This window comes from Mesoplodon bidens (assembly GCF_964165515.1).
Source record: "Mesoplodon bidens genome assembly, chromosome: 11".
NCBI classification, from domain to species: Eukaryota; Metazoa; Chordata; class Mammalia; order Artiodactyla; family Ziphiidae; genus Mesoplodon; species Mesoplodon bidens.
The window spans coordinates 71,832,807-71,855,627 of NC_138167.1; the positions used below are offsets into that span (position 1 = coordinate 71,832,807).

General features: G+C 40.7%; 1 protein-coding gene across 1 annotated transcript in view; it reads left to right on the forward strand.

Annotated features, from left to right (window-relative positions):
* SYN3 (synapsin III) overlaps nucleotides 1–22,821 on the forward strand; it is a 455,663-nt gene that overhangs the window by 90,631 nt on the left and 342,211 nt on the right. The window contains exon 4 of the mRNA XM_081249878.1: nucleotides 9,118–9,209. Within this exon, the coding sequence (XP_081106004.1) occupies nucleotides 9,118–9,209 (92 nt within the window). The remainder of the gene's footprint in view (nucleotides 1–9,117; nucleotides 9,210–22,821) is intronic.

The following is a 22,821-nucleotide window of genomic DNA, read 5'->3' on the forward strand; positions in this document are numbered from 1 at the left end:
GGCTCCCAGTTGAAATCAGCAAGGAAGTAGGACCTCAGTCCTACAACTGCAAAGAACTCAGTTCTGCAAACAACCTGATAGGCTTGGAAGCAGCTTCTTCCCAAAGCTTCCCAGTAAGAGCCTAGATGGCTGATACCTTGATTGTTGGCTTTGTGAAACCTGGAACAGAAATCAGCTGAACTAGCATGGACTTCTGATATATACAGCAGTGAGATAATACATTTGTGTTGTCTAAAATTATTACATTTGTGGTAATTTGTTATGGCAGCAATAGAATACTAATACCCTATAGAGTGACATTCACATTCCTTCACAGGGAATTCAAAATCCTCAGAACTGGTCTCTCACTCACCTTTCTAGCTCTGTCCTATTGTGTTCCTCCATATACTCCATGCCCCAGCTACAGAAGACATCTCACTGCTCCATTGATCCGAGAACCCTGTGTTCTCACCTGTGCTTTTGTTTGTGGAAACTTAGATTGGGCCTTTTTCCTCCTCTCTGCCTGGAAACACCCTCCCCATTGCTATGGTCTAGTGGATCTGGCAATGGACAGAGTTTCAGAAGGCGAGTTATTTAGCATGTGTAGGTGCCCACCTATAAAATATAAAAATAACACTTTATTCTACAAGTATGTTTTCAATACCTCCTGTGTACCAGGAGCTGGGTATAAAGTGTTGAACAACTTTCTAATAAAAATATGATTGCTTGGCATTTCTTTTTCATATGCTGTGAAAGGAAAATAGTATTTTCCTTCCGTGATCATTGGGAGACACTGGTTAAGAAAGAAAGAGAGATGAAAATGAAAGGGACCATAGATATAATTGACTCATGTTGATTATGACTTTCATTTTGAAGATGAAGAGAATTAAAGTGGAGAGAGAATGAGGGGTTTGCCTAAGGTCATACATGGGTCAGTGTTAAATCCAAAACTTAGCTCCCTGGACCCCAGACTTCAAGACCAATTTCTTTTCCACCATTCTTTCCTTCCTCCATGTATATGTTTACTAAAAGTCATAAACAGGAAAACTCAGATAGTCCAGCACTTTCAGGTATCATTGAGATCAATGTTGAAAACCTCGCACACCTGGTTTTAACAAGAGTAGCAAAATACAAAGACCATATATATGCCTGATTTTGTGAAAACCTATCTGTCTTTAATGGTGTCTGGAGGTAATATCCTGCAAACATATAACATGACTATTTTCTTTCCTAAAACAGAATCTTGACAATCATAGTTATATGCAGTCTTCATATACCTTTAAAATCTCCCTACTAACAACAAATAAGTAAAAAATAATGCAGATAAGATAGTGGGCTCAAGCTTTCAACAAAGTACAGTAGAAAGAAGCTAAAATAATAGAGGATGTTTAAAACTGTGCTGAAACTCACAAGTTCATTTAGAAAGCAAAGAAAAATTTGTAGGTGTAGGTAAGCATGGCAATGGTGGAATGCCACAGTCACCATTCCTCAGTATAGGTGGAGACCCAAAGTAACAGAAGTGCTGGCTTCTTTGTTTATCATCCTCCCAGCTGGCAGATCACACTAACAAGCTGTTGAGAATTTTTCACTGTCAGGGAAGCTGAGGGGACTGAGCTCTTGATTTTTCTTTTTCTTTTTTTTTTTTAACCTTTAAGAGAGGTGGGGCTTTCCCTGAGGAACTCTTTGAGAGGTCTGGCTGCAATGGTGGGTTGAAGTCTGAATTAGGGAATAGTACTGGAATATATTCTGGCCAGTTAATTACATCGCTAGGGAAACATCCAATCAGTTTATTCTGAACAGAGCCTTTGAGGTTGTCTGGTTGCCCAGTGTCTGCGTGTATCTTGGAGTGGGTGAGTAGGAATACTTTTTATCTGATCAGCAGGTTGAGGGGATAAGAGGTATGTGGTCATTCTGCCTTGTCTTTGGACCTGTTATCACTGGGTACTATTTGGGTTGCTTCCTTCTTAGAATATTATACTATCTGATGTCAAGACACTGTCAGGCTACAGTAACTGAAACAACTTGAGACAGAGGTAAGGATAAACAAATAGATCAATAGAATAGAATAGGGAATTTGTAAATAGACTGCCACATACGAAGTGACTTGATGTTTGACAAAGGCATCAGTGCAATTCTATTCAGAAAGGTTGGTATTTTTAATAAATAGTGCCAAGTTATTTGAATAACCATATGGAAAAACTTAACCTACCTTACATCTTATGCAAAAAATTAATTATAGATGGATTATAGACCTCAATGTGAAATATAAAACAATAAAGCTTCACATGACCTTGGGATAAGCAAAACATTTTTTAACTAAATACAATAAGAACACTAACTTAAAAGTTATTAAAATTGTTTTCTGTATTTATATAAAATCTTCATTTTAAAAATTATGAAAGTTAGAGGATGAGCCACAGACTAGAAGAAGATATTTGCAAATGGTTGTATCTAACAAAGAATGTGTCCAGAATATATTTTACATACCTCTTACATACTAATAAAAAAAGTGCAAGCTAAAAATACGAACAAAAGATTTGAACAGGCATTTAATCAAAGAGATTATCTAAATTGCTCATTAGCACTTGACAAGGTGCTCAATATCACTATCAGAGAAATGCAAATTAAAACTGCAATGTGCTACCACTAAACACCCATCAGAATAGCTAAAATTTAAAACACTAACAATACCAAGTGTTGAAGAGGACATGGAACAACTATAATTCTCGTATTCCTAATAGGTGTTTAAATTGATGAAACCACCTTGGGAAATTCTTCAGTGATATTTTCTAAAGCTAAATATACGCTTATCCTATGACCCAGCAATTTCACTCCTAGGTGTATACCCAAACGAAATGAGTGTATATGTCCACCAAAAGAGATGTACAAGAATGTGCAAAACACCTTTTTTCTTAATAGCCAATGACTAGAAATAGTCTGAGTGTCCATCATCAGCAGAACAGGTAAATGTATTACTGTATACTCAGACAATGAAACACTACACAGAAATAAAATGATTTCATCTAACCCCAACATCATGGATGAATCGCACAGATAGAATGATGAGTGAAAAAGGCAAATACCAAAGAGTACATACTGTGAGATTCATTTACATGAAGTTCAAGAACTTGGCAAAAGTAAGCTATGGAAATAGAAGACATTAAAGTGGTAGCGGCATGGTGTGAGAGTTGATATCAGCTATAATGAGGATGAGGGAGCATTCAGGGAGGCTGGAAATTTTCTCAGTCTTCATCTTGATATTGATTATACAAGTACAAATCAATTAAAATCCATCAAGCTCTAAACTTAAAATTTGTGAACTTTAATTTAGCTATCCCTCTTTTTTTGAGGCATTCTTCTAAGGTTCACAATATCTTTAATTTATCAAGATCTATCTTTAAATAACATTATACCACTTTACATACACTGTAAGAACCTTTTAACAGTACATTTCCATTTCCATCTTTGTGTTCTTCTTGTTACACTTTCTACTTCCACACGTGTCATAAACTCCCATAATACATACTATTGTTTTGCAGTCAGTTGCCCTCAGAAGCAGAGAACTATGCTGAAGCAAAAGGAACAGACTTCCTTTTGAGTCCTGGAGTATTTACAAATGCACTTTTTATGGAAGAATGTAAAGTGAAAGTGAGGTGCCTGCAGGCATGGCAGACTATGACAACTTGACCCTAATTCAAATTAAGAAGACTTTGAAGAAAAAAGTCATCAGAGAAATTAGAAATATAAACAAGAAAGTATAAGTGGTCCAAATGAGTATAATTTCCTCTGGAATAAATTTGATTTCAGAAATATTTTTTTAAGTTGATTATTTTTATAGACATTTTAAAACAGAAAAGATTTCATATTTATCCATTTAGTTACCATATGCAGAGTTCTTCATTTTGTGTCAGTACAAATTTCCATCTGGTATTATTTTCCTTCTGCCTGAAAAGCTTCCTTTAACATTTCTTAGACTTGCAATAAATTCTCTCAACTTTTATTTGCCTGAAAAAGTTTTTAGCATGTCTTGATGTTTTTTAAATGTACTTTGTTGGATATAAAATTCTAGGTTGACATTTTTTTTTTCTCAGCACTTTAAAGACACTGTCCCACTGTCTTTTAGTTTAATGTTTTCTGACGAGACATTGGCTGTCTTTTTTATCTTTGCTTCTCTTTATATAAAGTGTATTTTTCCCCTCTGATTGCTTTGAAGATTTTCTCTTCATCACTGGTTTGTTAGTAAGCTGATTATTATGTTCCTTGGTAGGATTTTCTTTATATTTCTTCTGCTTGGGATTCATTGAATTTCTTGGGTCTGTGGGTTTATAGTTTTCATCAAATTTGGAAAAATTTTGGCCATTTTTCTTTAAATATTTCCTAACCCTAACCCTTTAAAAACCCTTATGATCTTACCTTTTTTTTCCTTCTAGAACTTCAGTTACACATATCTTAAACCGTTTGATATTGTCCTGTAGCTCACTGAGGTTCTTTTTTTTTTTTTTTTTTTCCAGTATTTTTGTGCCTGGGCTTCATTTTGTACAAGTGTATATTGCTTTCTCTTCAAGCTCACTCATATTTTCTTCTGTTTTGTCTAATCTGATATTAATCCCATACAGTACATTTTATGTTTAAGATATTATACTTTTAATCTATGAAATTTCTGTTTTTTCCATTTTTAAGTTTTACATTTCTCTCTTTTATCATGTTGAAGTTTTCCTCTACCTTCTTGAGAATGTGGAGCATATTTATAATAGTTGTTTTAACTTCCATTTCTGCTCTTTCCATCATCTCTCATTTCTGGATCTTTTCTTGATTTCTCCTTAATATGGTTCATATTTTCCTGCTTCCTTGCATGTCTGGTAATTTATGATTGAATTTCATAAATTTTACAAAGTAAATTTAACATGTTGGGTGTTGGATTTTGTTGTATTCCTATAAATAGTGTTGTACTTTGTTTTGGGATGCAGTTAAATTACTTGGCATAAGTTTGATCCCTTCAGGGCATGCCTTTAAAACTTTTACTAGTTTTAAATTTTTTTTAACTTTTAAACCTTTAAAATTTTCTTAGACAGATCTAGATAGAGTGATTAATCATCCCAGTCTGCCTGGGACAAAGGAGTTTCCCAGGACATGGAACTTTCAGTTAAAGACTGAGACTGAAGGGGCTTCTGAAAAGTGGGACTTTTGGTTTTAAAGTTGGGAAACCTCCAAGTAAACTAGTACAAATTGGTCATCTTGGATCCAGAGCATGCTGCAGTCCAGGGCTAGTTTAGCCCTACTACTAAATTTTTGAGAACTCTACTCATATTACAAGGTCTTTACACTTTGACTGGTGAGAACATGAACTATCTCCAGCCCTGTCTGTGTCTGGAGTGTTGAGTCTACTGTTTTCTGATAGTTCTGTCATTGGCCCTGAGTAGTTTCCTTTCATGCATGCTCAGGTCAGTACTCAGCCAAATACTTACAGATCTGCCTGGAGGTCTTTTTCTGGGCAATTGTATCTTTCCTTTGCTCTGCACTGCAAATTCTAGCCACCTCAGCATCCCTGAATCCTAACCTCTGACTCTTAGTGAGACTTCTGGGCACTGATTGCATTCTCCCATGCCTGGGAATTGCCTCCAGGCAGTCAGCTAGAGCAATCACAGGGGTAATTTCATGTGTTTCCTTTCTGCAGGGGTCACAGTCCTGCAATGCCTGTCGTTCAATGTCTGAAAACTATTACTTAATATAGTTTGTCTGGCTTTCTAAGTTTAAGATGAGAGTGTAAATATAATCCCTGTTACTCCCTTGTGGCCATTAAGCAGAAGTCCTTACTCTTTATATTTTATGCCTTAATATTTTGAAAATTGTTTATGTTATAAATATTTGAAGGGGTTGCTCTTTTTCTGGTTATACCATTTTTTATGCATTCAGTTTACTCTCACTAAGACAATTAAATATTTGAACATAATAATGATAGCTGTTTACAGAGATCCTCCTCCTGTGTATTTCTCAGCCCTGTGCTAGATGCTTCATATACACTATCTTGAATCTTTACCAAAAATTTAAAGGTAGATACTACTGATATCATTGCCTCCATTTTAGAGATGTCAAAAGTGAGATTCAAAGCAGTTAGTAACTTGACCAAACACATCAGCTAATATCTTGAACAGTTATATTTAAATGTAGTTTCTTTGAAAATTATTTATCTATACCACAATGCCTAATGTGTAGTATTTAAAGAGACATTACATTAAAAATAGTTGGGGCCAAAATGTTTTGAGGTCAAAAGGTTAACTTATGCAGAAAATTTAAGTGACTCTGATAGTAATGTTTTACAATGTATTACTGTATGTGTGTGTGAGAGAGAGGGGGGGAGAGAGAGAGAGAATGTATGTGTGTATTTATATGCATTTCATTATGTGTTTGGTGAAGTGGATAAAGGAGCCTTACCTAAACCAGCTGACCTTCTTTGAACCCTGACGCCTTTGCATGCAATAGTAAAATTGGATCCAATTTCCAAAATTATTGTATTACTTTTCTAGGATTGTTGTAACAAATTACCACAAACCTGGTGGCTTAAAACAGTAGAAATTTAACCTCTCAGTGTTCTGGAGGCCAGAAATCTGGAATCAAGGTGTCATCAGATCTGCACTCCCTCTGAAGGCTCTCAGGGAGACTTCTTCCTTTCCTCTTCCAGCTTCTAGTTACTCCTGTGTTCCTTGGTTTTTGGCAGTGCAACTCCAATCTCTGCCTCTGTCTTCACACAGCCTTCTTTCCTGTGGCCCTCTGTCACCCCTTCTCTTCTTTTGTGAGGACATCTCATTATATTTAGGGCTCAGCCTAATCCAGGATGATCATCTCATTTGAGAGCCTTAATTATATTTGCAAAGACCCTATTTCCACACAAGGTCACATTCACAGATATCAAGGGTTGGGACTTGGACATATCTTTTAGGGGATACAATTCAACCCACTACAGTTTCTATGAGAGCTTTCAGGGTCTTCAAAATTGGCTGGTCTTTGGGATTCTACCAGGGGAGTCATCATGCTAACCTGAATGAGAGATGGTTGGATACTTCTATGTTCATTCCCGTGGTTGTTGGAAGTTTTTAGAAAGTTAAAAGCAAGAGGTGCACTTTCTTTGCTACCCCGACTCTCTGTGCTTGACCCAGCAGAGGCTTGCTGCCCTATAACCCAGGCATCTACCTTCTGTAATTACTCATAAACCATGACCAGGAAACAACTGTAGACACCCAGATCTGAACAAGATGAACTCTGACTATGTACTATGTACTTGTACTAGGTATGTACAAGCCTGAGGGTGTCTTCTGTCGAGGTATTTGCCCTTCCATTTGGGCAGCAAGACAGCCCCTGGGTCTTTGCCATCTATGAGTTAGAAATTCTACCATCCAAGGTTCTGATTCACTCCCTTTTTTCATATACTTGGTGCCCAGCTATTCTGTGTTGCAACTTTCTTCTAACTTCTTTTGCTTCACGCACAGAAGCAACAACTTTTCGTGCTAATTCTTCATCGTAATCTCACAAATGAAGTATCTGAAACATGATGGGACTGAATTTTTAAGGCATTAGATTTAATAACTAGGTCATTACCACTGTTAACCAACCTGACCTCATTAACAGGGCTTTTTGCTTTTCACCTTGCCACAGCATAATGAGGTTATTAATTAGAGCAAGAAACACAAGCACTCTGGGTTTGCTTTAAAGCCATCTGGGGAGATGGCTAGGTCTTCGGTCATAATTCCTGGTAAATGATTCCAAGGGGATACAGTTAAATCACCATGAAATGATATTTCCCTTCAATGTAAACTTGTTTTTCTCTTTAAGTGGTTTATTTTTAGGTCCCTAAAATTCCCATGTGTAATCCACCTAATATCTTATTCAGCTAAACAGTGAGGACAGTGGGGTGCAGCAGTTAAAAAGCGCAGGCTGGAGCCAGACTTCCTGGGGTTAAATCCTGGCTCTGCTACCTACTGTGTGACAGTGTGCAAGTTATTTGATCTCTCTCTGCCTCGGTTTTTCATCTGGACAAGTATGAGGATTAAATGAATTCATACGTATAAAATGCTTAGGACAGTACCTGGAACATAGTGAGTGTTTCATGTATGTGAGCAGTTATTTTTGTTCATTAAATTCAAAGAAATAGCTTTTGGCTTCTGTGTAAGTCAGTCTAGTACTATACATTTTCTAGGATGGGGTTACAGGTTGAATTGTGTTTCCCTAAAATTCCTATGTTGAAGTCCTAACCCCTAGTACCTCAGAATGTGACCTTTTTTGGACATAGGTATTTGGAGATAGGATATTTACAGAGGTAATCAAGTTAAGTGAGGCCCTAATCCAGTATGACTGGTAAAAGGGATACAGAGACATGCATAGAGGAAAAACATTGTAATGAGAGATAGGGAGAAGGTGGCCATCTACAAACCAAGGAGAGAGGCCTGGAACAGAGCCTTCCTGCACAGCCCTCAGAAAGAACCAACCCTGCCCACACCTTGATTTTGGACTTCTAGCCTCCACAACTGTGAGAAGACAGAGTGTTCTGTGTTTAAGCCACCTAGTGGTGGTACTTTGTTATGGCAACCCTAGGAAACAGAGGGTTATAACATCAAATCGCTATCCCCAGGGAGCATATAATCTGGTAGGACAGATATATTCCACAGGAATAGCAACAGAGATTTGCTAAAGCTTGCTCAAACAAATAAGCCAACAAAAAGATGGACTTATAAGGATACAGAAGTGTCTAATAAAATACAAGTGCAGGATTGTAGGTGGCACAGAGACATCAAGAATACTCCCTATACTCTTGCCTCTGCCCCTCTCTTGGTGACCATGAAGTTTCTTCCATGCCCACCTCCTATCTCTCTCTCCCCACCGTCCCCTCCACTGGAGTTAGAGTTGCTTCTTCCACCTTCAAGGAGGTAGAAATTAGTAACGATGCAACTTTGGACATGTCACTATGTCTCTCTGCACCTCAGCTTTCTCATCTTTCAAAAAGGGAGATAAAAAATATTACTAATTTCCTATGTTTCAGGTGAGGTTTAAATGTGTATTTGGCACATATAAGTACCCAATAAATGTTATAAGTTATTGGCGTCACTAGTATTTGATGAATCCTTATTGTTTTGCTTTCTCTTTCAGGCTGAATTCTCAGAGTTGAATCTAGCTGCCTATGTTACTGGGGGCTGTATGGTGGACATGCAGGTTGTGAGAAATGGGACCAAGGTTGTGAGGTAAGGCGGACTGAGGTACAGAAAACCTTCATTTGAGAGGTGTGTATGGGGTATCTCTCTTAGCCAACCCCTTTGTCTATTGCCTACATCCTGACTCCTCTACTACATGTGCTTTCATGTATGGAATGTCTGCTTCCAGAGAGTTTTAGGTATTATTGCATAGGAATGACTAGTGGCACAAACAATATGGGAAAGCAACTGAGTATGCTGGAATGGACCCTGGGCTTGGAGAAAGAAGACTTGGGTTCCATTTCTGACTTTATGGCTCTATTCGGGAATATTATTTAGTCTCTCTTGCCCTGTGATTCTCATCTGCAGCATGATGATAGTGAACATGGAAGTAGAAGGCACGTATGTGAGAATACCCTATTAATTCTAAAGTGCTGTACATATGTTGAGTTTATTAGAATAGGCTGCATCCCGCTTCCAGCAGTAGAACAGAATAAATGTTCAGAGACTCCCCTCCCAGGACATCACACCTAAAAGTACTAGATATAATATTTCCCTCCCAAATCTGTTTATAATATAAACAGCTGAACTGGAGGGGAAGTGAGGGAATTCTTCCGAAGACCAGAAATGTCAGAAAAGTATAAATCTGCAGGAGAGGTAAATAGTATATTAAAATATTTCTATCTAGTTAAGTACCCAAAGAATGGTACAGACTAGGTCCTGTGAGGGTTTAGGTGGGGAAGAAATAGAATTCAGATTTGGGGAAGTAGAGACAACAGGAAGAAATTTGAGGAAAAGGTGGCATTTGTTCTGAACCTTGTCAGATGGTAGAATATGGGCACTCTGTGTGTTTTAAGAATAGGAAACAGTCTTTGTACAAATGAACAAGCAAAAAAAAGGAGTATGTTTGGGAAATTATGATAATTTTACTAAATCAGCCATCATTTACTGAGTACCTGCCATTTGCCAATGAAAACATTACATGGCTTCCTATTTCCAATAATGGTAGACCAACTGTAGATTATCTGAAAACAACTTAAAAACTGGTTTTAAATAACGATAATCTTCAAAGCCATCAAAGAGTTGACATGACAGTAAGGACTTACTAGGAAGAGAATGATAGGGAAATGGAAATCCAGAGAGATAAATGAGTACAGAGCTTCATTTTTCCTGAGAGTATTGCTGAGTCTAGCAAATTTGAAAATTGGTTTTGATAGCCTAGCAGGGGCAAGGGAGAAAGAAAGAAATACCCAGGTTTTCTCAGGGTATAATGGTAGACCCTACCCAAAATAAGCTGAGACCTCAAAGGACTACATCTCAAGGTGAATGTGAACTATAGGTAGATGAGCCCTCACAAGTCACTGAAGCTTGAATTGCACTTTGATTGGCCTTCCAGGGAACCTCAAGCATTGAATTTAGTTTATGGTAATCCCAGACATGCCAGAAGTAAAAGAAAATCCTGTGTAGTGGAAGGCACTTTCATACTAGGCTTCGAATAATTATTCAGATAATTTTTTGTGTGTAATAGCTAGCACATAGTCAAAAATAACCAGGCATAGACATGAATGAGAAGAAACAGGAAATATAGATAGCAGAAAGATACCCTCAAAAACACACATTCTTAAAAGAAAAAAATCATACATATTAAGCTGAAAAAAATCAGGTTGGAAGATACCTGCAAGGAATAGGAAACTATAAAAAATGACACAACCAGTTTTATTAAAACCAAACAGAACTTCTAGAAATGAACACTACAATAACCAAAATTATTGGAAGTGTGTTTAATGGAATATTAGACACCATTGGAAAGGTGTTAATGAAATGAAAGGTAGAGCTGAAGAAATTATCCCCAATGAAGCACAAAGAGAAAAAAGACTGGAAGTGCAGAAGAGATGGTTAGATCTCCTGCGAAGGTCTAACATTCATTTAGCCAGAGTTTCATAAAGGGAGGGAAAAGAGAATGGAGCAGAGGCAGTAAAATAAGAAATGATAGCTGAGAATCTTTCAGGAAGATACCAAACTGCCAACATCAGAAGCTCAACAAATTTAAAGCAGGATTACTAAAGAAAATTCTATACCAAAACACAATAGTTTAAGTGCAGAAAGATAAAAATAAAAAGTAGCCAAGGGAAAGAGGCAGATTACTTGATTGGAGTAACAGACTGACAGTTGCTGCTCTCAGGCAGCAGGGGTGGAAAGATACCTTCAGTGTGCTGAAAGAAAATAATCGTCATCGTCAGGGAAATGTATTTTATGAAAGAAGGCAAAATAAAAACATTTATAAAGATAAGACCTCACTAAGGGAAATTGTAAAGTATGTACTTTAGGCAAAAAGGAAATGACCTCAGAATAACATACAGCAGCAAGAATACATGAAGAGCAAAGAAGGTGGAAATGCTAATAAACATTGTCTTCAAAAAACAATTAATAATCATAATAATGACATCTTATGGATTTTAAAAATATATGAAGGATTCATTTAAACCACAGTAAGTGAGTAGAGGCTGGGGCTAGATAGAATTAAGATGTTCTGAGGCCCTTGTATTGTCAGGGTGGAAAGTTATGTATTGATTAATAATAGGCTTTGAAAAGTTAAAGATGAAAATTAAAGAATTAAAGAATAAGTAAAGGTAATCTCTATGATAATTACTAAAAAAAATAGAAACAGAATGTAGTACTTAAAAATGATGAGAGGGGCTTCCCTGGTGGCACAGTGGTTAGGAATCCACCTGCTAATGCAGAGGATACAGGTTCGAGCCCTGGTCCGGGAAGATCCCACGTGTCGCGGAGCAACTAAGCCCAGGCGCCGCAACTACTGAGCCTGTGCTCTAGAGCCCGCGTGCCACAACTACTGAAGCCTGTGCGCCTAGAGCCCGTGCTCCGCAAGAAGAGAAGCCACTGCAATGAGAAGCCCGCGCACCGCAACAAAGAGTAGCCCCAGCTCACCGCAACTAGAGAAAGCCTGCATGCAGCAATGGAGACCCAAAGCATCCATAAACAAACAAACAAACATATTTAAAAATAAATAAATAAAAAACAATGAGAGAGAAAAATAGAAATAATAAAAGAAAACAAGAAAGGAGAGAAAAACCAACGTAGAACAGGTGTTATAAATAACACAAAATAAGATGATAAGTTTAGATCCATATATATCAACAGGCTGGTATTCTGAATGGTGTGTACAGCAGTACTGGTTATTAAAATATTGAAATTTTTCTATACAAATTGATAAATAGCCTCTGACCCGAGCCCACTGAATGCCTTCAGCCACCCTTACTTAACCCATGGTTAGGCATGGCCATTGGACTACTCTTTTGTCCCCCAGTTCACCACACTCCTGTCCCCCATCCCATATCCTTGTTTCTCCCATGGTCAGAGGATGCCCAAACGTTGCAGGGGAGATACACCCTTGGAAGCAGTAGTGGAACCCCAGAGAATAAATGCCTGGTTCCCTTTGTTCCTTCAAGGCTGTTTGCCTGTGAGTCCCCTAGAGTTGCCATCTCATGGTCACTTGTGCGAACTGCAACTTTCTCAAAGTACCCTACAATTTGCTAAATATTTTTATCACCAGTATATACTCAATTTATAGAGCATCTACAGCAAGATTGTCAGAGTAGTTTTTTTGTTGTTGTTGTTGTTGTTTTTGGCTGTGCTGCTTGTGAGATCTTAGTTCCCCAACCGGGGATTGAAACTGGCCCATGGCAGTGAAAGCCCGGAATTCTAACCACTAGGCCACTGGGAACGCCCCCAGAGTAGACTTCTTTAAAATACAACTATATTCCATCCAAGAGATTCATCTAAAACATAAGACTGTAGAATGTTTGAAAGTTAAAAGATGGAAATAAATATATATATTAAACATATAAGTTAAATATTAAATAAGTTATAAATAAATAAATTTATATATATATACATACATACTTATATACACCATGTAACAACTGGGCAAAAGAAAGCTAGCCAATATAGTTGTATTAATATCAGGGGGAAAAATAGACTTCCAGGTGAAAAGCATTACCAGGGAAAAGGAAGTAACCCATTAGAATAAAGGAGTCATTGACCAAGAAGAGATAATAATTTTAAATTTATAGGGCTCAAAAAAAGTGCCTCGGGCTTCCCTGGTGGCGCAGTGGTTGAGAGTCCGCCTGCCGATGCAGGGGACACGGGTTCGTGCCCCGGTCCGGGAAGATCCCACATGCCGCGGAGCGGCTGGGCCCGTGAGCCATGGCCGCTGGGCCTGTGCGTCCGGAGCCTGTGCTCCGCAACGGGAGAGGCCACAACAGTGAGAGGCCCACATACCGCAAAAAAAAAAAAAAAAAAAGTGCCTCAAAATGTACTTCAAAAATTGGCAAAACTGCAAGGAGAAATTAACAAGTCTGCCATCATGGGAGATTTTGAGAATGGTGCTACATATATACATTTATTTACTTCTCACAGCAGCCTCATTATGCACATAAAAACTATAAAAAACGTAAAATTCAATATTTAGGAATCTGTGTATGTTCATATTTGGGATTATTTGTCTTATGTCTTGTTTCCCTATCTGGGAAAGGGACTGGATCATCTTCTTTGTAATATGTAGAAATGAGAGCATCTATTCCATTAATCCCCAAATTTGGCTGCAGATTAGAATCACCTGGGAAATGTTTTAAAATCCTGATATCCAGGCAATAGGAAAAACCAATTACACTAGACTCTCTGAGGGTACAACTTAGGTATTGGTAGCTTTAAAACTCCCCAGGTGGGGGCTTCCCTGGTGGTTGAGAGTCAGCCTGCTGATGTGGGGGACACGGGTTCGTGCCCTGGTCCGAGAAGATCCCACATGCCGCAGAGCGGCTGGGCCCATGAGCCATGGCCGCTGAGCCTGCGCGTCCGCAGCCTGTGCTCCACAACGGGAGAGGCCACAACAGTGAGAGGCCCGCGTACTGCAAAAAAAAAAAAAAAAAAAAAAAAAAACTCCCCAGGTGATTCCAGTGGGCAGCCTAATAGAGAATCTCCCCAGATTGCTTGCACGTTGGCCCTGAACTGGGGCTGGGTCATCTGTAAAGCTTAGTATCCTGGGGGTGTGCTGCCTGAAGAAGATCACCTTGCAGAAATGGATGTCTCAAGCCTCATTCTAGACCTTCTATCTTCTTCCAAAATTTATTAAAATGTTTACAAAAATAAATTTATGAAACTGTTCCAGGTGATTCTTAATCAGTAGTCTCCCAGCACTTAAGAATGGCAGGCTTGGAAGGTAGTTGTAATGGTTTGAATTGTGTCTCCCCAGAAAAGATGTGTTAAAGTCCTAAGACTAGTACCCCAGAATGTGATCTTCTTTGGAAGTAGGATCATTGCAAATGTAATAAGTTAAGGCCATACTGGAGTAAGGTGGGCCCTTAATCCAATGTGATTGGTATCCTTATAAGAAGAGGGAAGCTTGGACACAGAGACACAAGGAAAAACTATGTGATGATGGAAGCAGAAATTAGAGTGATACAAGACAAGGAATGCCAAGGATTGCCATCCATCAGCAGAAGCTAGGAGACAGGCATAGAACGAATTTTCCCTCAGCCCTCAGAAGAAACCAACTCTGCTGACACCTTGATTTCAGACTTTGAGCCTCTAGAACTGTGAAAGAATAAATTTCTGTTGTTTTAAGCCATGCAGTTTGTGGTACTTTGTTAAGGAAGCCCTAGAAAACTGATACAGTAGTGCTTCTCAAATTTTAATGTACATACAAACCCCCTAGAGATCTTGTGAAAATGCATCCCCATCCATTAGGTCTTCAGGTAGGACCTGAGATTCTGAGTTTCCTACAAGTTCCCAGATGAAGCCAATGCTGTCAGTCCTGTGACCTTGATTTGAGCACAAAGGCTTCCAGATGTTGTTGATGCTTCTGGTGAAGACCATAAGCATCAGTAGCCAGGGCTGTGAGAACAGTGCCAATATAGCCAAAGCCCTGGGTTCTAGGATCCGTGGAACTGTTAAGATTTATTTTGTCCACGCCCAGGATGGTGCTTACAGTCTCAGCCCAGCAGCTTATTTCGGCAAGCCACAGGTTACAAGGTGCCAGACCTGCAACAATGTGCACACAAACCAGGTAGCCCCAGCCTGACTCACACTGCATCCTGCAGGGGAGGAGTCAGTAGAATCTTCCTCCGGCATGTAGTGCCATACCAAGCCCTAGCTGTGGTCTCCCAAAGCAGGAATGTTGAGCAGTGCTCTTGCCTTGCAGTGTATTCTTTCAAAGAGACTTAGGTGTTGCACTGAAAATGCCCTTAAGCACTTCTAAGTCTACAATAGGAGCAAAGCTGAGATCTTCTAAAGTCTTGCTTGTGGGGAGCACCTTCGGGGAAGATGACCAAGATGGGTGGTAGAGCAGACCACTGCTGGTTTTCTCCAGCATCTATTCCTCCTGCTTTGGGGAGTAGCACCTAGATTTTCCATTGGGGCGACCCTTCCCCAGCTTGCAGTCTGTGTGGTGTCTAGAGCTGACAGCAATAACCAGCCCTAGAATCAGAATGTCACACTGGGGGGAACAAAAAGCCTGGGACCCAAGCCAGGCCAATGAGAATTCATGTGAGACTTTTGCTGGAACTCTTGGGTGAGAGGCACATGTGTTCTGCTGGGGCTGCTGAGCTGGTGGGATGAACTCCTGGAGCTGCTGGTGGCCATGGCTCTTTCTCTTAGAGGGAAGGATCTGCTGAGAATGAATCCAAGGCAAAGGAAAACACAGCCAAGATAGAGAAAGAGAGTCAGTGACCTGCTGATGCTATTCAAGGCCCTGGATCCAGACTCATCTCCAAGCTGGAGCCAAAAAAATCCTTTTTGATGGAGCCAGCTTGAATTGCACACACAGAATTCATGAATTTTTATTTATTTAACAAACACTTTATAGCATTTCCTACGTGCTAGGCACTGTCCCAAGCACTTAGCATGTATTGACTCATTTCATCCTTTCAACAGCCCTATAAAATGTGTACTGTTATCATCCACATTTCTAGATGAGAAGATTGAAGCACCAATAACTTGGGTAATAGAATCAAGGTCTCCAGCCAGTAAGGGTCAAAACTAGGATTCAAGCCTAGGTAGTTGGCTCCAGAGCCTTTGTGTCACCACTTACTGGACTGCCTTTTCAACAAGGGGGAGATTGTTTCATAGTTAGAGCTGCTTAAAGAGGCAGTAAGTTCCTCATTATGAGTAGTATGAAAAAATACAATTAGACAGTAGACAAATACTGAGGGGATCCAAGAATCTGAATTTAGACAGTGAGAACTTAATGAAATAAGAGGGCACTCACTGGGGCTTCCCTGGTGGCGCAGTGGTTAAGAGTCCACCTGCCAATGCAGGGGACACAGGTTCGTGTCCCAGTCCGGGAAGATCCCACATGCCGCGGAGTGGCTAGGCCCGTGAGCCATGGCCACTGAGGCTGTGTGTCCGGAGCCTGTGCTCTGCAACGGGAGAGGCCACAACAGTGAGAGGCCCGCGTACCACAAAAAAAAAAAAAAAAAAAAAAAAAGAGGGCACTCATTAGTAAAATGAAAACATATGAAAGTATAAAACTGATAAAGGTAATTATTTAGTCAGATTAAGAATACTCTAATACTGTAATGGTGGTGTGTAAATCACTTTTAACGTTAGTAAAAAGGTTAAAAGACCAGAAGTATTAAAAATAACAATAGCTACGATGATTAGTTAATGAATATACAATATAAAAAGGTGTAAATTGTGGCATCAAAAACATAAAATATAGGGAGGGGCAAGTAAGAGAGTAGTTTTTGTATGTGATTAAAGTTAAGTTGTTATCAGCTTAAAATAGACTGTACTATAAAATTTTTTATGTAAGCCTCATGGTACCCATAAAGCAAAAACCTATAGGAGTTACACAAAACAGAAGAAAGGATTCAAAGCAAACCCCTACAGAAAAGCATCAAATCATGAAGGAACCCAGCAAGAGAGGAAGAAAGGACAAAGGAACTACAAACCAGCCAGAAAACGGTTAACAAAATGGCAATAGTACTTTAAATAACTATTTTAAATGTAAATGGACTAAATTTTTCAATTAAAAGACATAGAGTGGCTGAACGAATTGAAAGAAAAAAAGACCCAACAATATGTTGCTTAAGAGATTCACTTTAGCTTTAAATACACTCAAAGGCTGAAAGTGAAGGGCTGGAAAAAGATATTCCATGCAAATAGAAACCAAACAGAGCAGGGGTAGCCATACTTATTTCAGACAAAATAGACTTCAAGTAAAAAACTGTAGTAAGAGACAAAGAAGGATAGAAATTTTGTTATTCTCTTACTCACATTACCCTTGTCCACCCCATGGCATCTGGTCCTGTTGAGCCCACCCCAGGCCAGCATGAGTGGACTCTGGGTCTGTGCTGGAAGCAGCAGGAAGTAGAGATTTCTCCCAGGTGCTGAGTGTGGCTCAGGCTCATCTGGGGTACAGGATGTGTGTGTTGCTCTTCCTTAGAAATCTGTTGCACAGACCTGAGATTCTACCTCTCTCTGAACCTCAGCTTCTTCATCTGTAAAAGATAATGGTATTATTTTACATAGTTTTTGTAAGGATTAAATGAGACATACATGAAAAGTTTGTTTATTCATTCCACAGATGTTTATTAAGGGCCTACTATGTTCCAGGTTCCATTCCAGATATAAGAATTGTATCAGACAGGGGCTAGGCAGAAAACAGAATTCATCCCCAAATGGTTTAAATAAAGAGATTTTAATAAAGGAATCGCTTACGGAGGGGTGTGTGGGGCTCAGGGAACGTGAGGCATCCAATAACAACAGCAAGAAGCCATTATCATCATTAGGGGTGAAGGGACAAGGAGAGGAAGTAGAATTAATAGACTCAATCCAGAAGGTTTCACCTAGACTTGGGCAGGAGAGCCATGCAGTTGAAGCAATAGTTGTAAAGGAACTTAGCTACCTCCAAAGTCCAGCACTGAAGCAGGTGGGCACTAGGAAGAAGTACCACCACCCTCCTCTCCCCCTGCCCTCCAGTCTCCTGCTGGGACCTCACTTTGGCCCAGTGAGCAAGAGAGCCCGATAGGTACTGTCCACAGAGTTCAGCCTCCTGGTGCTCAGAGCAGGGCAGAGAAGAATGGGGTGGGGGCAGGAGGGCCCCCGAAGAGAATAACTCTCATAGGAATCACCGGTAAGCAAAACAGTCCACATCTCTGCTCAAGGCCAGATTCTACTAGTGCTTTGTATATGGCAAAGTATTACACATGAGTTGGTTAAATCACGGGTAACTGTAGTAATTAAACTGATAGCACCCCTTACTCTGGTTTCTGTCAAACACCCAAACTAAGGGTGGACTGCCAGCCAGCTCGAGGTGCTCAAGAGCAGCTCAGACAATCCAGGTTCTCAGTAAAGTTGTGTAATTCTATTTAGAGAGCAGAGCAGGGGCCATTCCAGGACATGTTAAGATTCATGCATTGTGGATGGCTGTTGCCATTCTGGGCCCAAATTCAAGCCTGGCTTCAGAATGGAGCAATAAAAAAGGGCAGCCGTGTCCATATAGCCAGATGGGATTCAAAATACAGGACAGGAGAAACCAAGAATGAAAAACACCCACGGAGGCAGATGTTAATGAGGTCCCAGCCTAATTACACAAGCCCTGCTCTCAGTGTCCAGCATTAGGCAACACTAAATTATAGGCACCCATTCAAACCACAGTGGCTGATAATGTGTCTCCGCTCATTAGAAGGTCAGACCTCAAGAGAGGGTTGAAGAGAAGGAGCCAGAAAGCTTAAGTAACACAAGACCTTGAGGAAAGTCATTGAAGACTCTCAAAAACTACCCCCAGTACCCACCCCAGGATTACTGTTTCCAGGGGGGATATTTGGGGCAAGATGGAGATGTATGGGCCTGTCCCAGAGGAGGAGTTATTTTACAAAATCTTAGATGTCCAGAGTTAGAAGAGTCCCTTAGAGTTTTCTGTGTGTCCTCATTTTACAGGTGGGCAAATTGTGCCCCAGGTGTCAGGGAGGAAGATGACATGTCCAAATCCTCCTAGCATGTTAGCTTTTGTGTCAGGATCAGCTCTCAATCCTGAACCTCTATCCTGAGAACTCTCAAACATCCCATCAAAGAATATTATAAAATCATGTTTATTTCACACATAATTGCTCAAAGTCTTCTGAGTTTCCTGAACTTGGAATTTCAAATTCCAGATATTCATTCATTCAACAAATATTTATTGAGCAAATTCAGAATGCCAGGCACCCACCAGCAAATCACAAAGAGCTCAGTTTCTACTCTCCCTTCGTGGTGCCTGTGTCTGTTTGGAAAAGTGCTTCCTTTAATTCTCCTAAGTGGTTACACACACACTGAGCTTTTCCTACTTTCCTTTCTTTCATTCATTAAAGATGTGCCAGACACAGAGGATACAGTAGTGAACAAAATAGACAGTACCCTTTGTGGAGCTGACATTTAAGCTCCAGAAACTGACAACAAATAAGAAAACAAATATGCAGTCTAATGGCAGGTCGTGAGAAAAGGTTGAAGCAAAGGATAAGATAGAGAGTGACTGGTATTCGAGGTGGGGTGATCAGGGAAGGCTTCCCTGAGGAGGTGACTTGAGTAGAAACCTAAATAATGTGAGCAGAGTGAGCACTGTGGACTTGGGAGAGGAGCTTCCCCCTCTCTCTCTTGACTTTGAGTGGATGTGCACACAGGTAAGGGGCAGCTTTGGGGCCAGAAGAGGCAAAGAAGGAAGGCAGACCTCCCTTGCCCTGGTGCACTCATGTCACCTTCTCTACCTTCTTCCCTAAAGTTGAATTTGGCACCCCCTCCTCTGTGCCAAAAAGCATCTAGGACTTGCCAGGTAGGCGGGGTGGCTTCATGGCTGAAAGCCCACCTACAGGGGCAGAGCAGACCACCTGGGGTGGGTCTCAGCTTTCCCTTCTGCAAGCTGGGAGGCCCTGGATTAGTCTTTCCACCTTCCTAGCTCTTGGTTTCCCCATTTGTAAAGTGGGAAGAAGTAACCCGTGCTTCTGAGAATGATACGTATGAAGTAGGTAAGCGGTGTCTGGGGACAGTCCTTGCACCTGCTCTTTGTTCCTCCTGAAACACTCCGCAGATGCTACCATGTCGCACCCTTTCAAATTTCTGATCAAATGTCACCTCCTCAGAGAGACCTTGCCAGACCATACTGTCCCCACACTCGAGCCCCAACTATACATTTTTTTCCTTCAAGCAGTCATCACTGCCTGAAAGTATAGATAGGTAAATAGATGGATGATAGATGATTCACTGATTGATTGATCGATAGCTGATAGATTAGGTACATTAATAAAATATATTAATGTAATATTATTATAATAATGTATAATATAAAATAATATATACAGATGATATGCTTTATGTAATTAGATAATGCATTAATATAATAATATTAACATAATCAATGTATATTATATTAATTATATTTTGATTATATAATATTATATTACAGATATAGATAAGATGTGCTATTTATGTAATTTATTTTATTGTATTATTTTCTAGAAGAGAAGACCGTGTAGGCAGGGACTTTGTTTTGCTTCCCCGTATTCCCAGCCCCTAGAACAGTGCCTGTCATGCATGTATCAGTTTCTCAATAATTATTTGTTCAGTGAATGAAGGAATGAACCAACACTTAACCAGTGGCTCTGTGTTCTTGTTCTTACTGCTCTCCCTGCATTGTGATGAATTCAGGAGAACAGTAATCATTATTTACTTCTCATGTCTCCCACTGGACTGGACCTTCCTTGAGGATCGGGTTAAGGACTGTTTTTCCAAGTTGTACCCCAAGCGCCTGGCTCAGTGCCGAAATCTTTGCTGAAGGCATTCAGGACTGGCCGACTCTTCAAATGAATAAGAATCCCACAACTTTGCAAAGTAAAAAGCTCACAACTGAGAGGACCCCAGCCAGCTTGCACCAGGCATGGACTTGCTGACCAGCACACCGCCCACCGCCTTCTCTCCCCGGGAGGGGATGGGGTCTGGGAGGCCAGGGACAATGAGGCATTGAGGGTCCCAGCAGAGCAGCCTTGGTGGGGGAAGGCCCGATCTATCTCTTTGCCCAGGGCCTTTGCCCTCAGCACTGCAGGAGAAAGCAGAATCCCTGGGGACTTGCAGAGGTGGGGCGTGGGAACGGGAAGAAAGCAACACAAGAAAGAGACAGTGAGAGCCTGTAAAGAAATGCCAGGCTCCGCTACCCATGCGTCTCCAGCCAACAAGCCAGCGGCAGATCTGCCAGCTCCCCCAGGAGTGGGACCAGAGCACTGACAGGGAACAACAGTGTGGCTCCTGCTTCCCAGGATCATAGAAACGGGGGACGGGAGAGACCTCAGAGGCCACCGGAGAGCCCCTGCCCGCCCCACACGCACCTTCCTTCCCACAGGCTGCAGCCACTCCCAGGAATGGCTCCCACCTGGGTTCCACTCTGCCATCCCAGGGCACCTGCTCCCAATCTGACACAATCCACTGTGGGAGAAATTGCCCGATGGTTACTTCACCCTTTTGACTTTGGCGTCCCATTTCTCATTCAGAAACCATCACCTTTTACTAACAGGCTACCGGGTACCTGGGGACTTCTCAGTGGCAGGTAATTTGATCCCCTTTTTGAAAGAAGTGAAGGAACATCTTCTGAGAAGGATAATGCCTGGTCCAAAGTCACACAGAGAATGAGTAGGGGAGTGGGGTTCAAACTCCCATGACGTCATGTCACACTTGCCTTCTACCTGGTCGGCACAGCTTGATGCTAGAAACAACACTAGCATTAGTGCTGGGTGATCCTGGGTTCAAATCTTGACTCCCCACTTACTATTAGTGTGACTGCACGGTAACCTCATTCCCTGATTCCCATGTTCTTCAATTGTAAAATGGAAGTGTTGCCTACTTTGAGGGCTGGAAGAGGAAGTCTGCTAATGCCTGAAGCACAGTGGCTGCTCTCGAAATGTTCAGCCTGCCCCTTCCTCACCCTCCCACCCCACGACTCCTTCTGCATACTCTTCCTTTCCTGGCCCCTGAGTGAGTCTGGTGGACAGGGGGAGGGGAAGGAGGAGATTGTCTAGGGCCCCTTCCTCACCCCAGGCAACATGGAGGAGTGACCCGTTTACAGTTTGCTCAGTGTTTTCAGACCCTGTCTCTTCATTTAAGCATGTCCACCTGCTTCCAAAGGGCTGATTGATCCACCGGTTCAGTGGCTTTCAACGTTTCCCATGAAGGCGAATAATTTGACACCCCCCCTCCCCACCGGGCCTATTTATTAAAATACAGGTGCTTAGGCCCCATTACCAGAAAGTCTGGTTCCTGGGTGGGGCCCAGGAATGTGCATGTTGTCAAACTCTACCTACAAGGTTTCAAGACCAGGAGTCCAAGGACTTGACTTTAAAATCCATTGCACAACTAGCCTACGAAGAGGAGCCGCAGGCAGACAACTAAAACACAGAATGGAATGATACGTTATTTGATTTTATTCTGTGTAGTTTTAAAGTAAATGTGGAAATATTAGCAACAGTCATATACAAAAAAAAATTGAACTTGCTTAAAGAAGTTACAGGTTCAAAGTCTAGCTCTACTAGTTACTGACTACAGGGCTTTAGAACAGTGTTTTTCCTTTCTGAGTGTGTTTCCTCATTTGTACATGAGGATGGCAATTCTAACTTCATAGGACAGT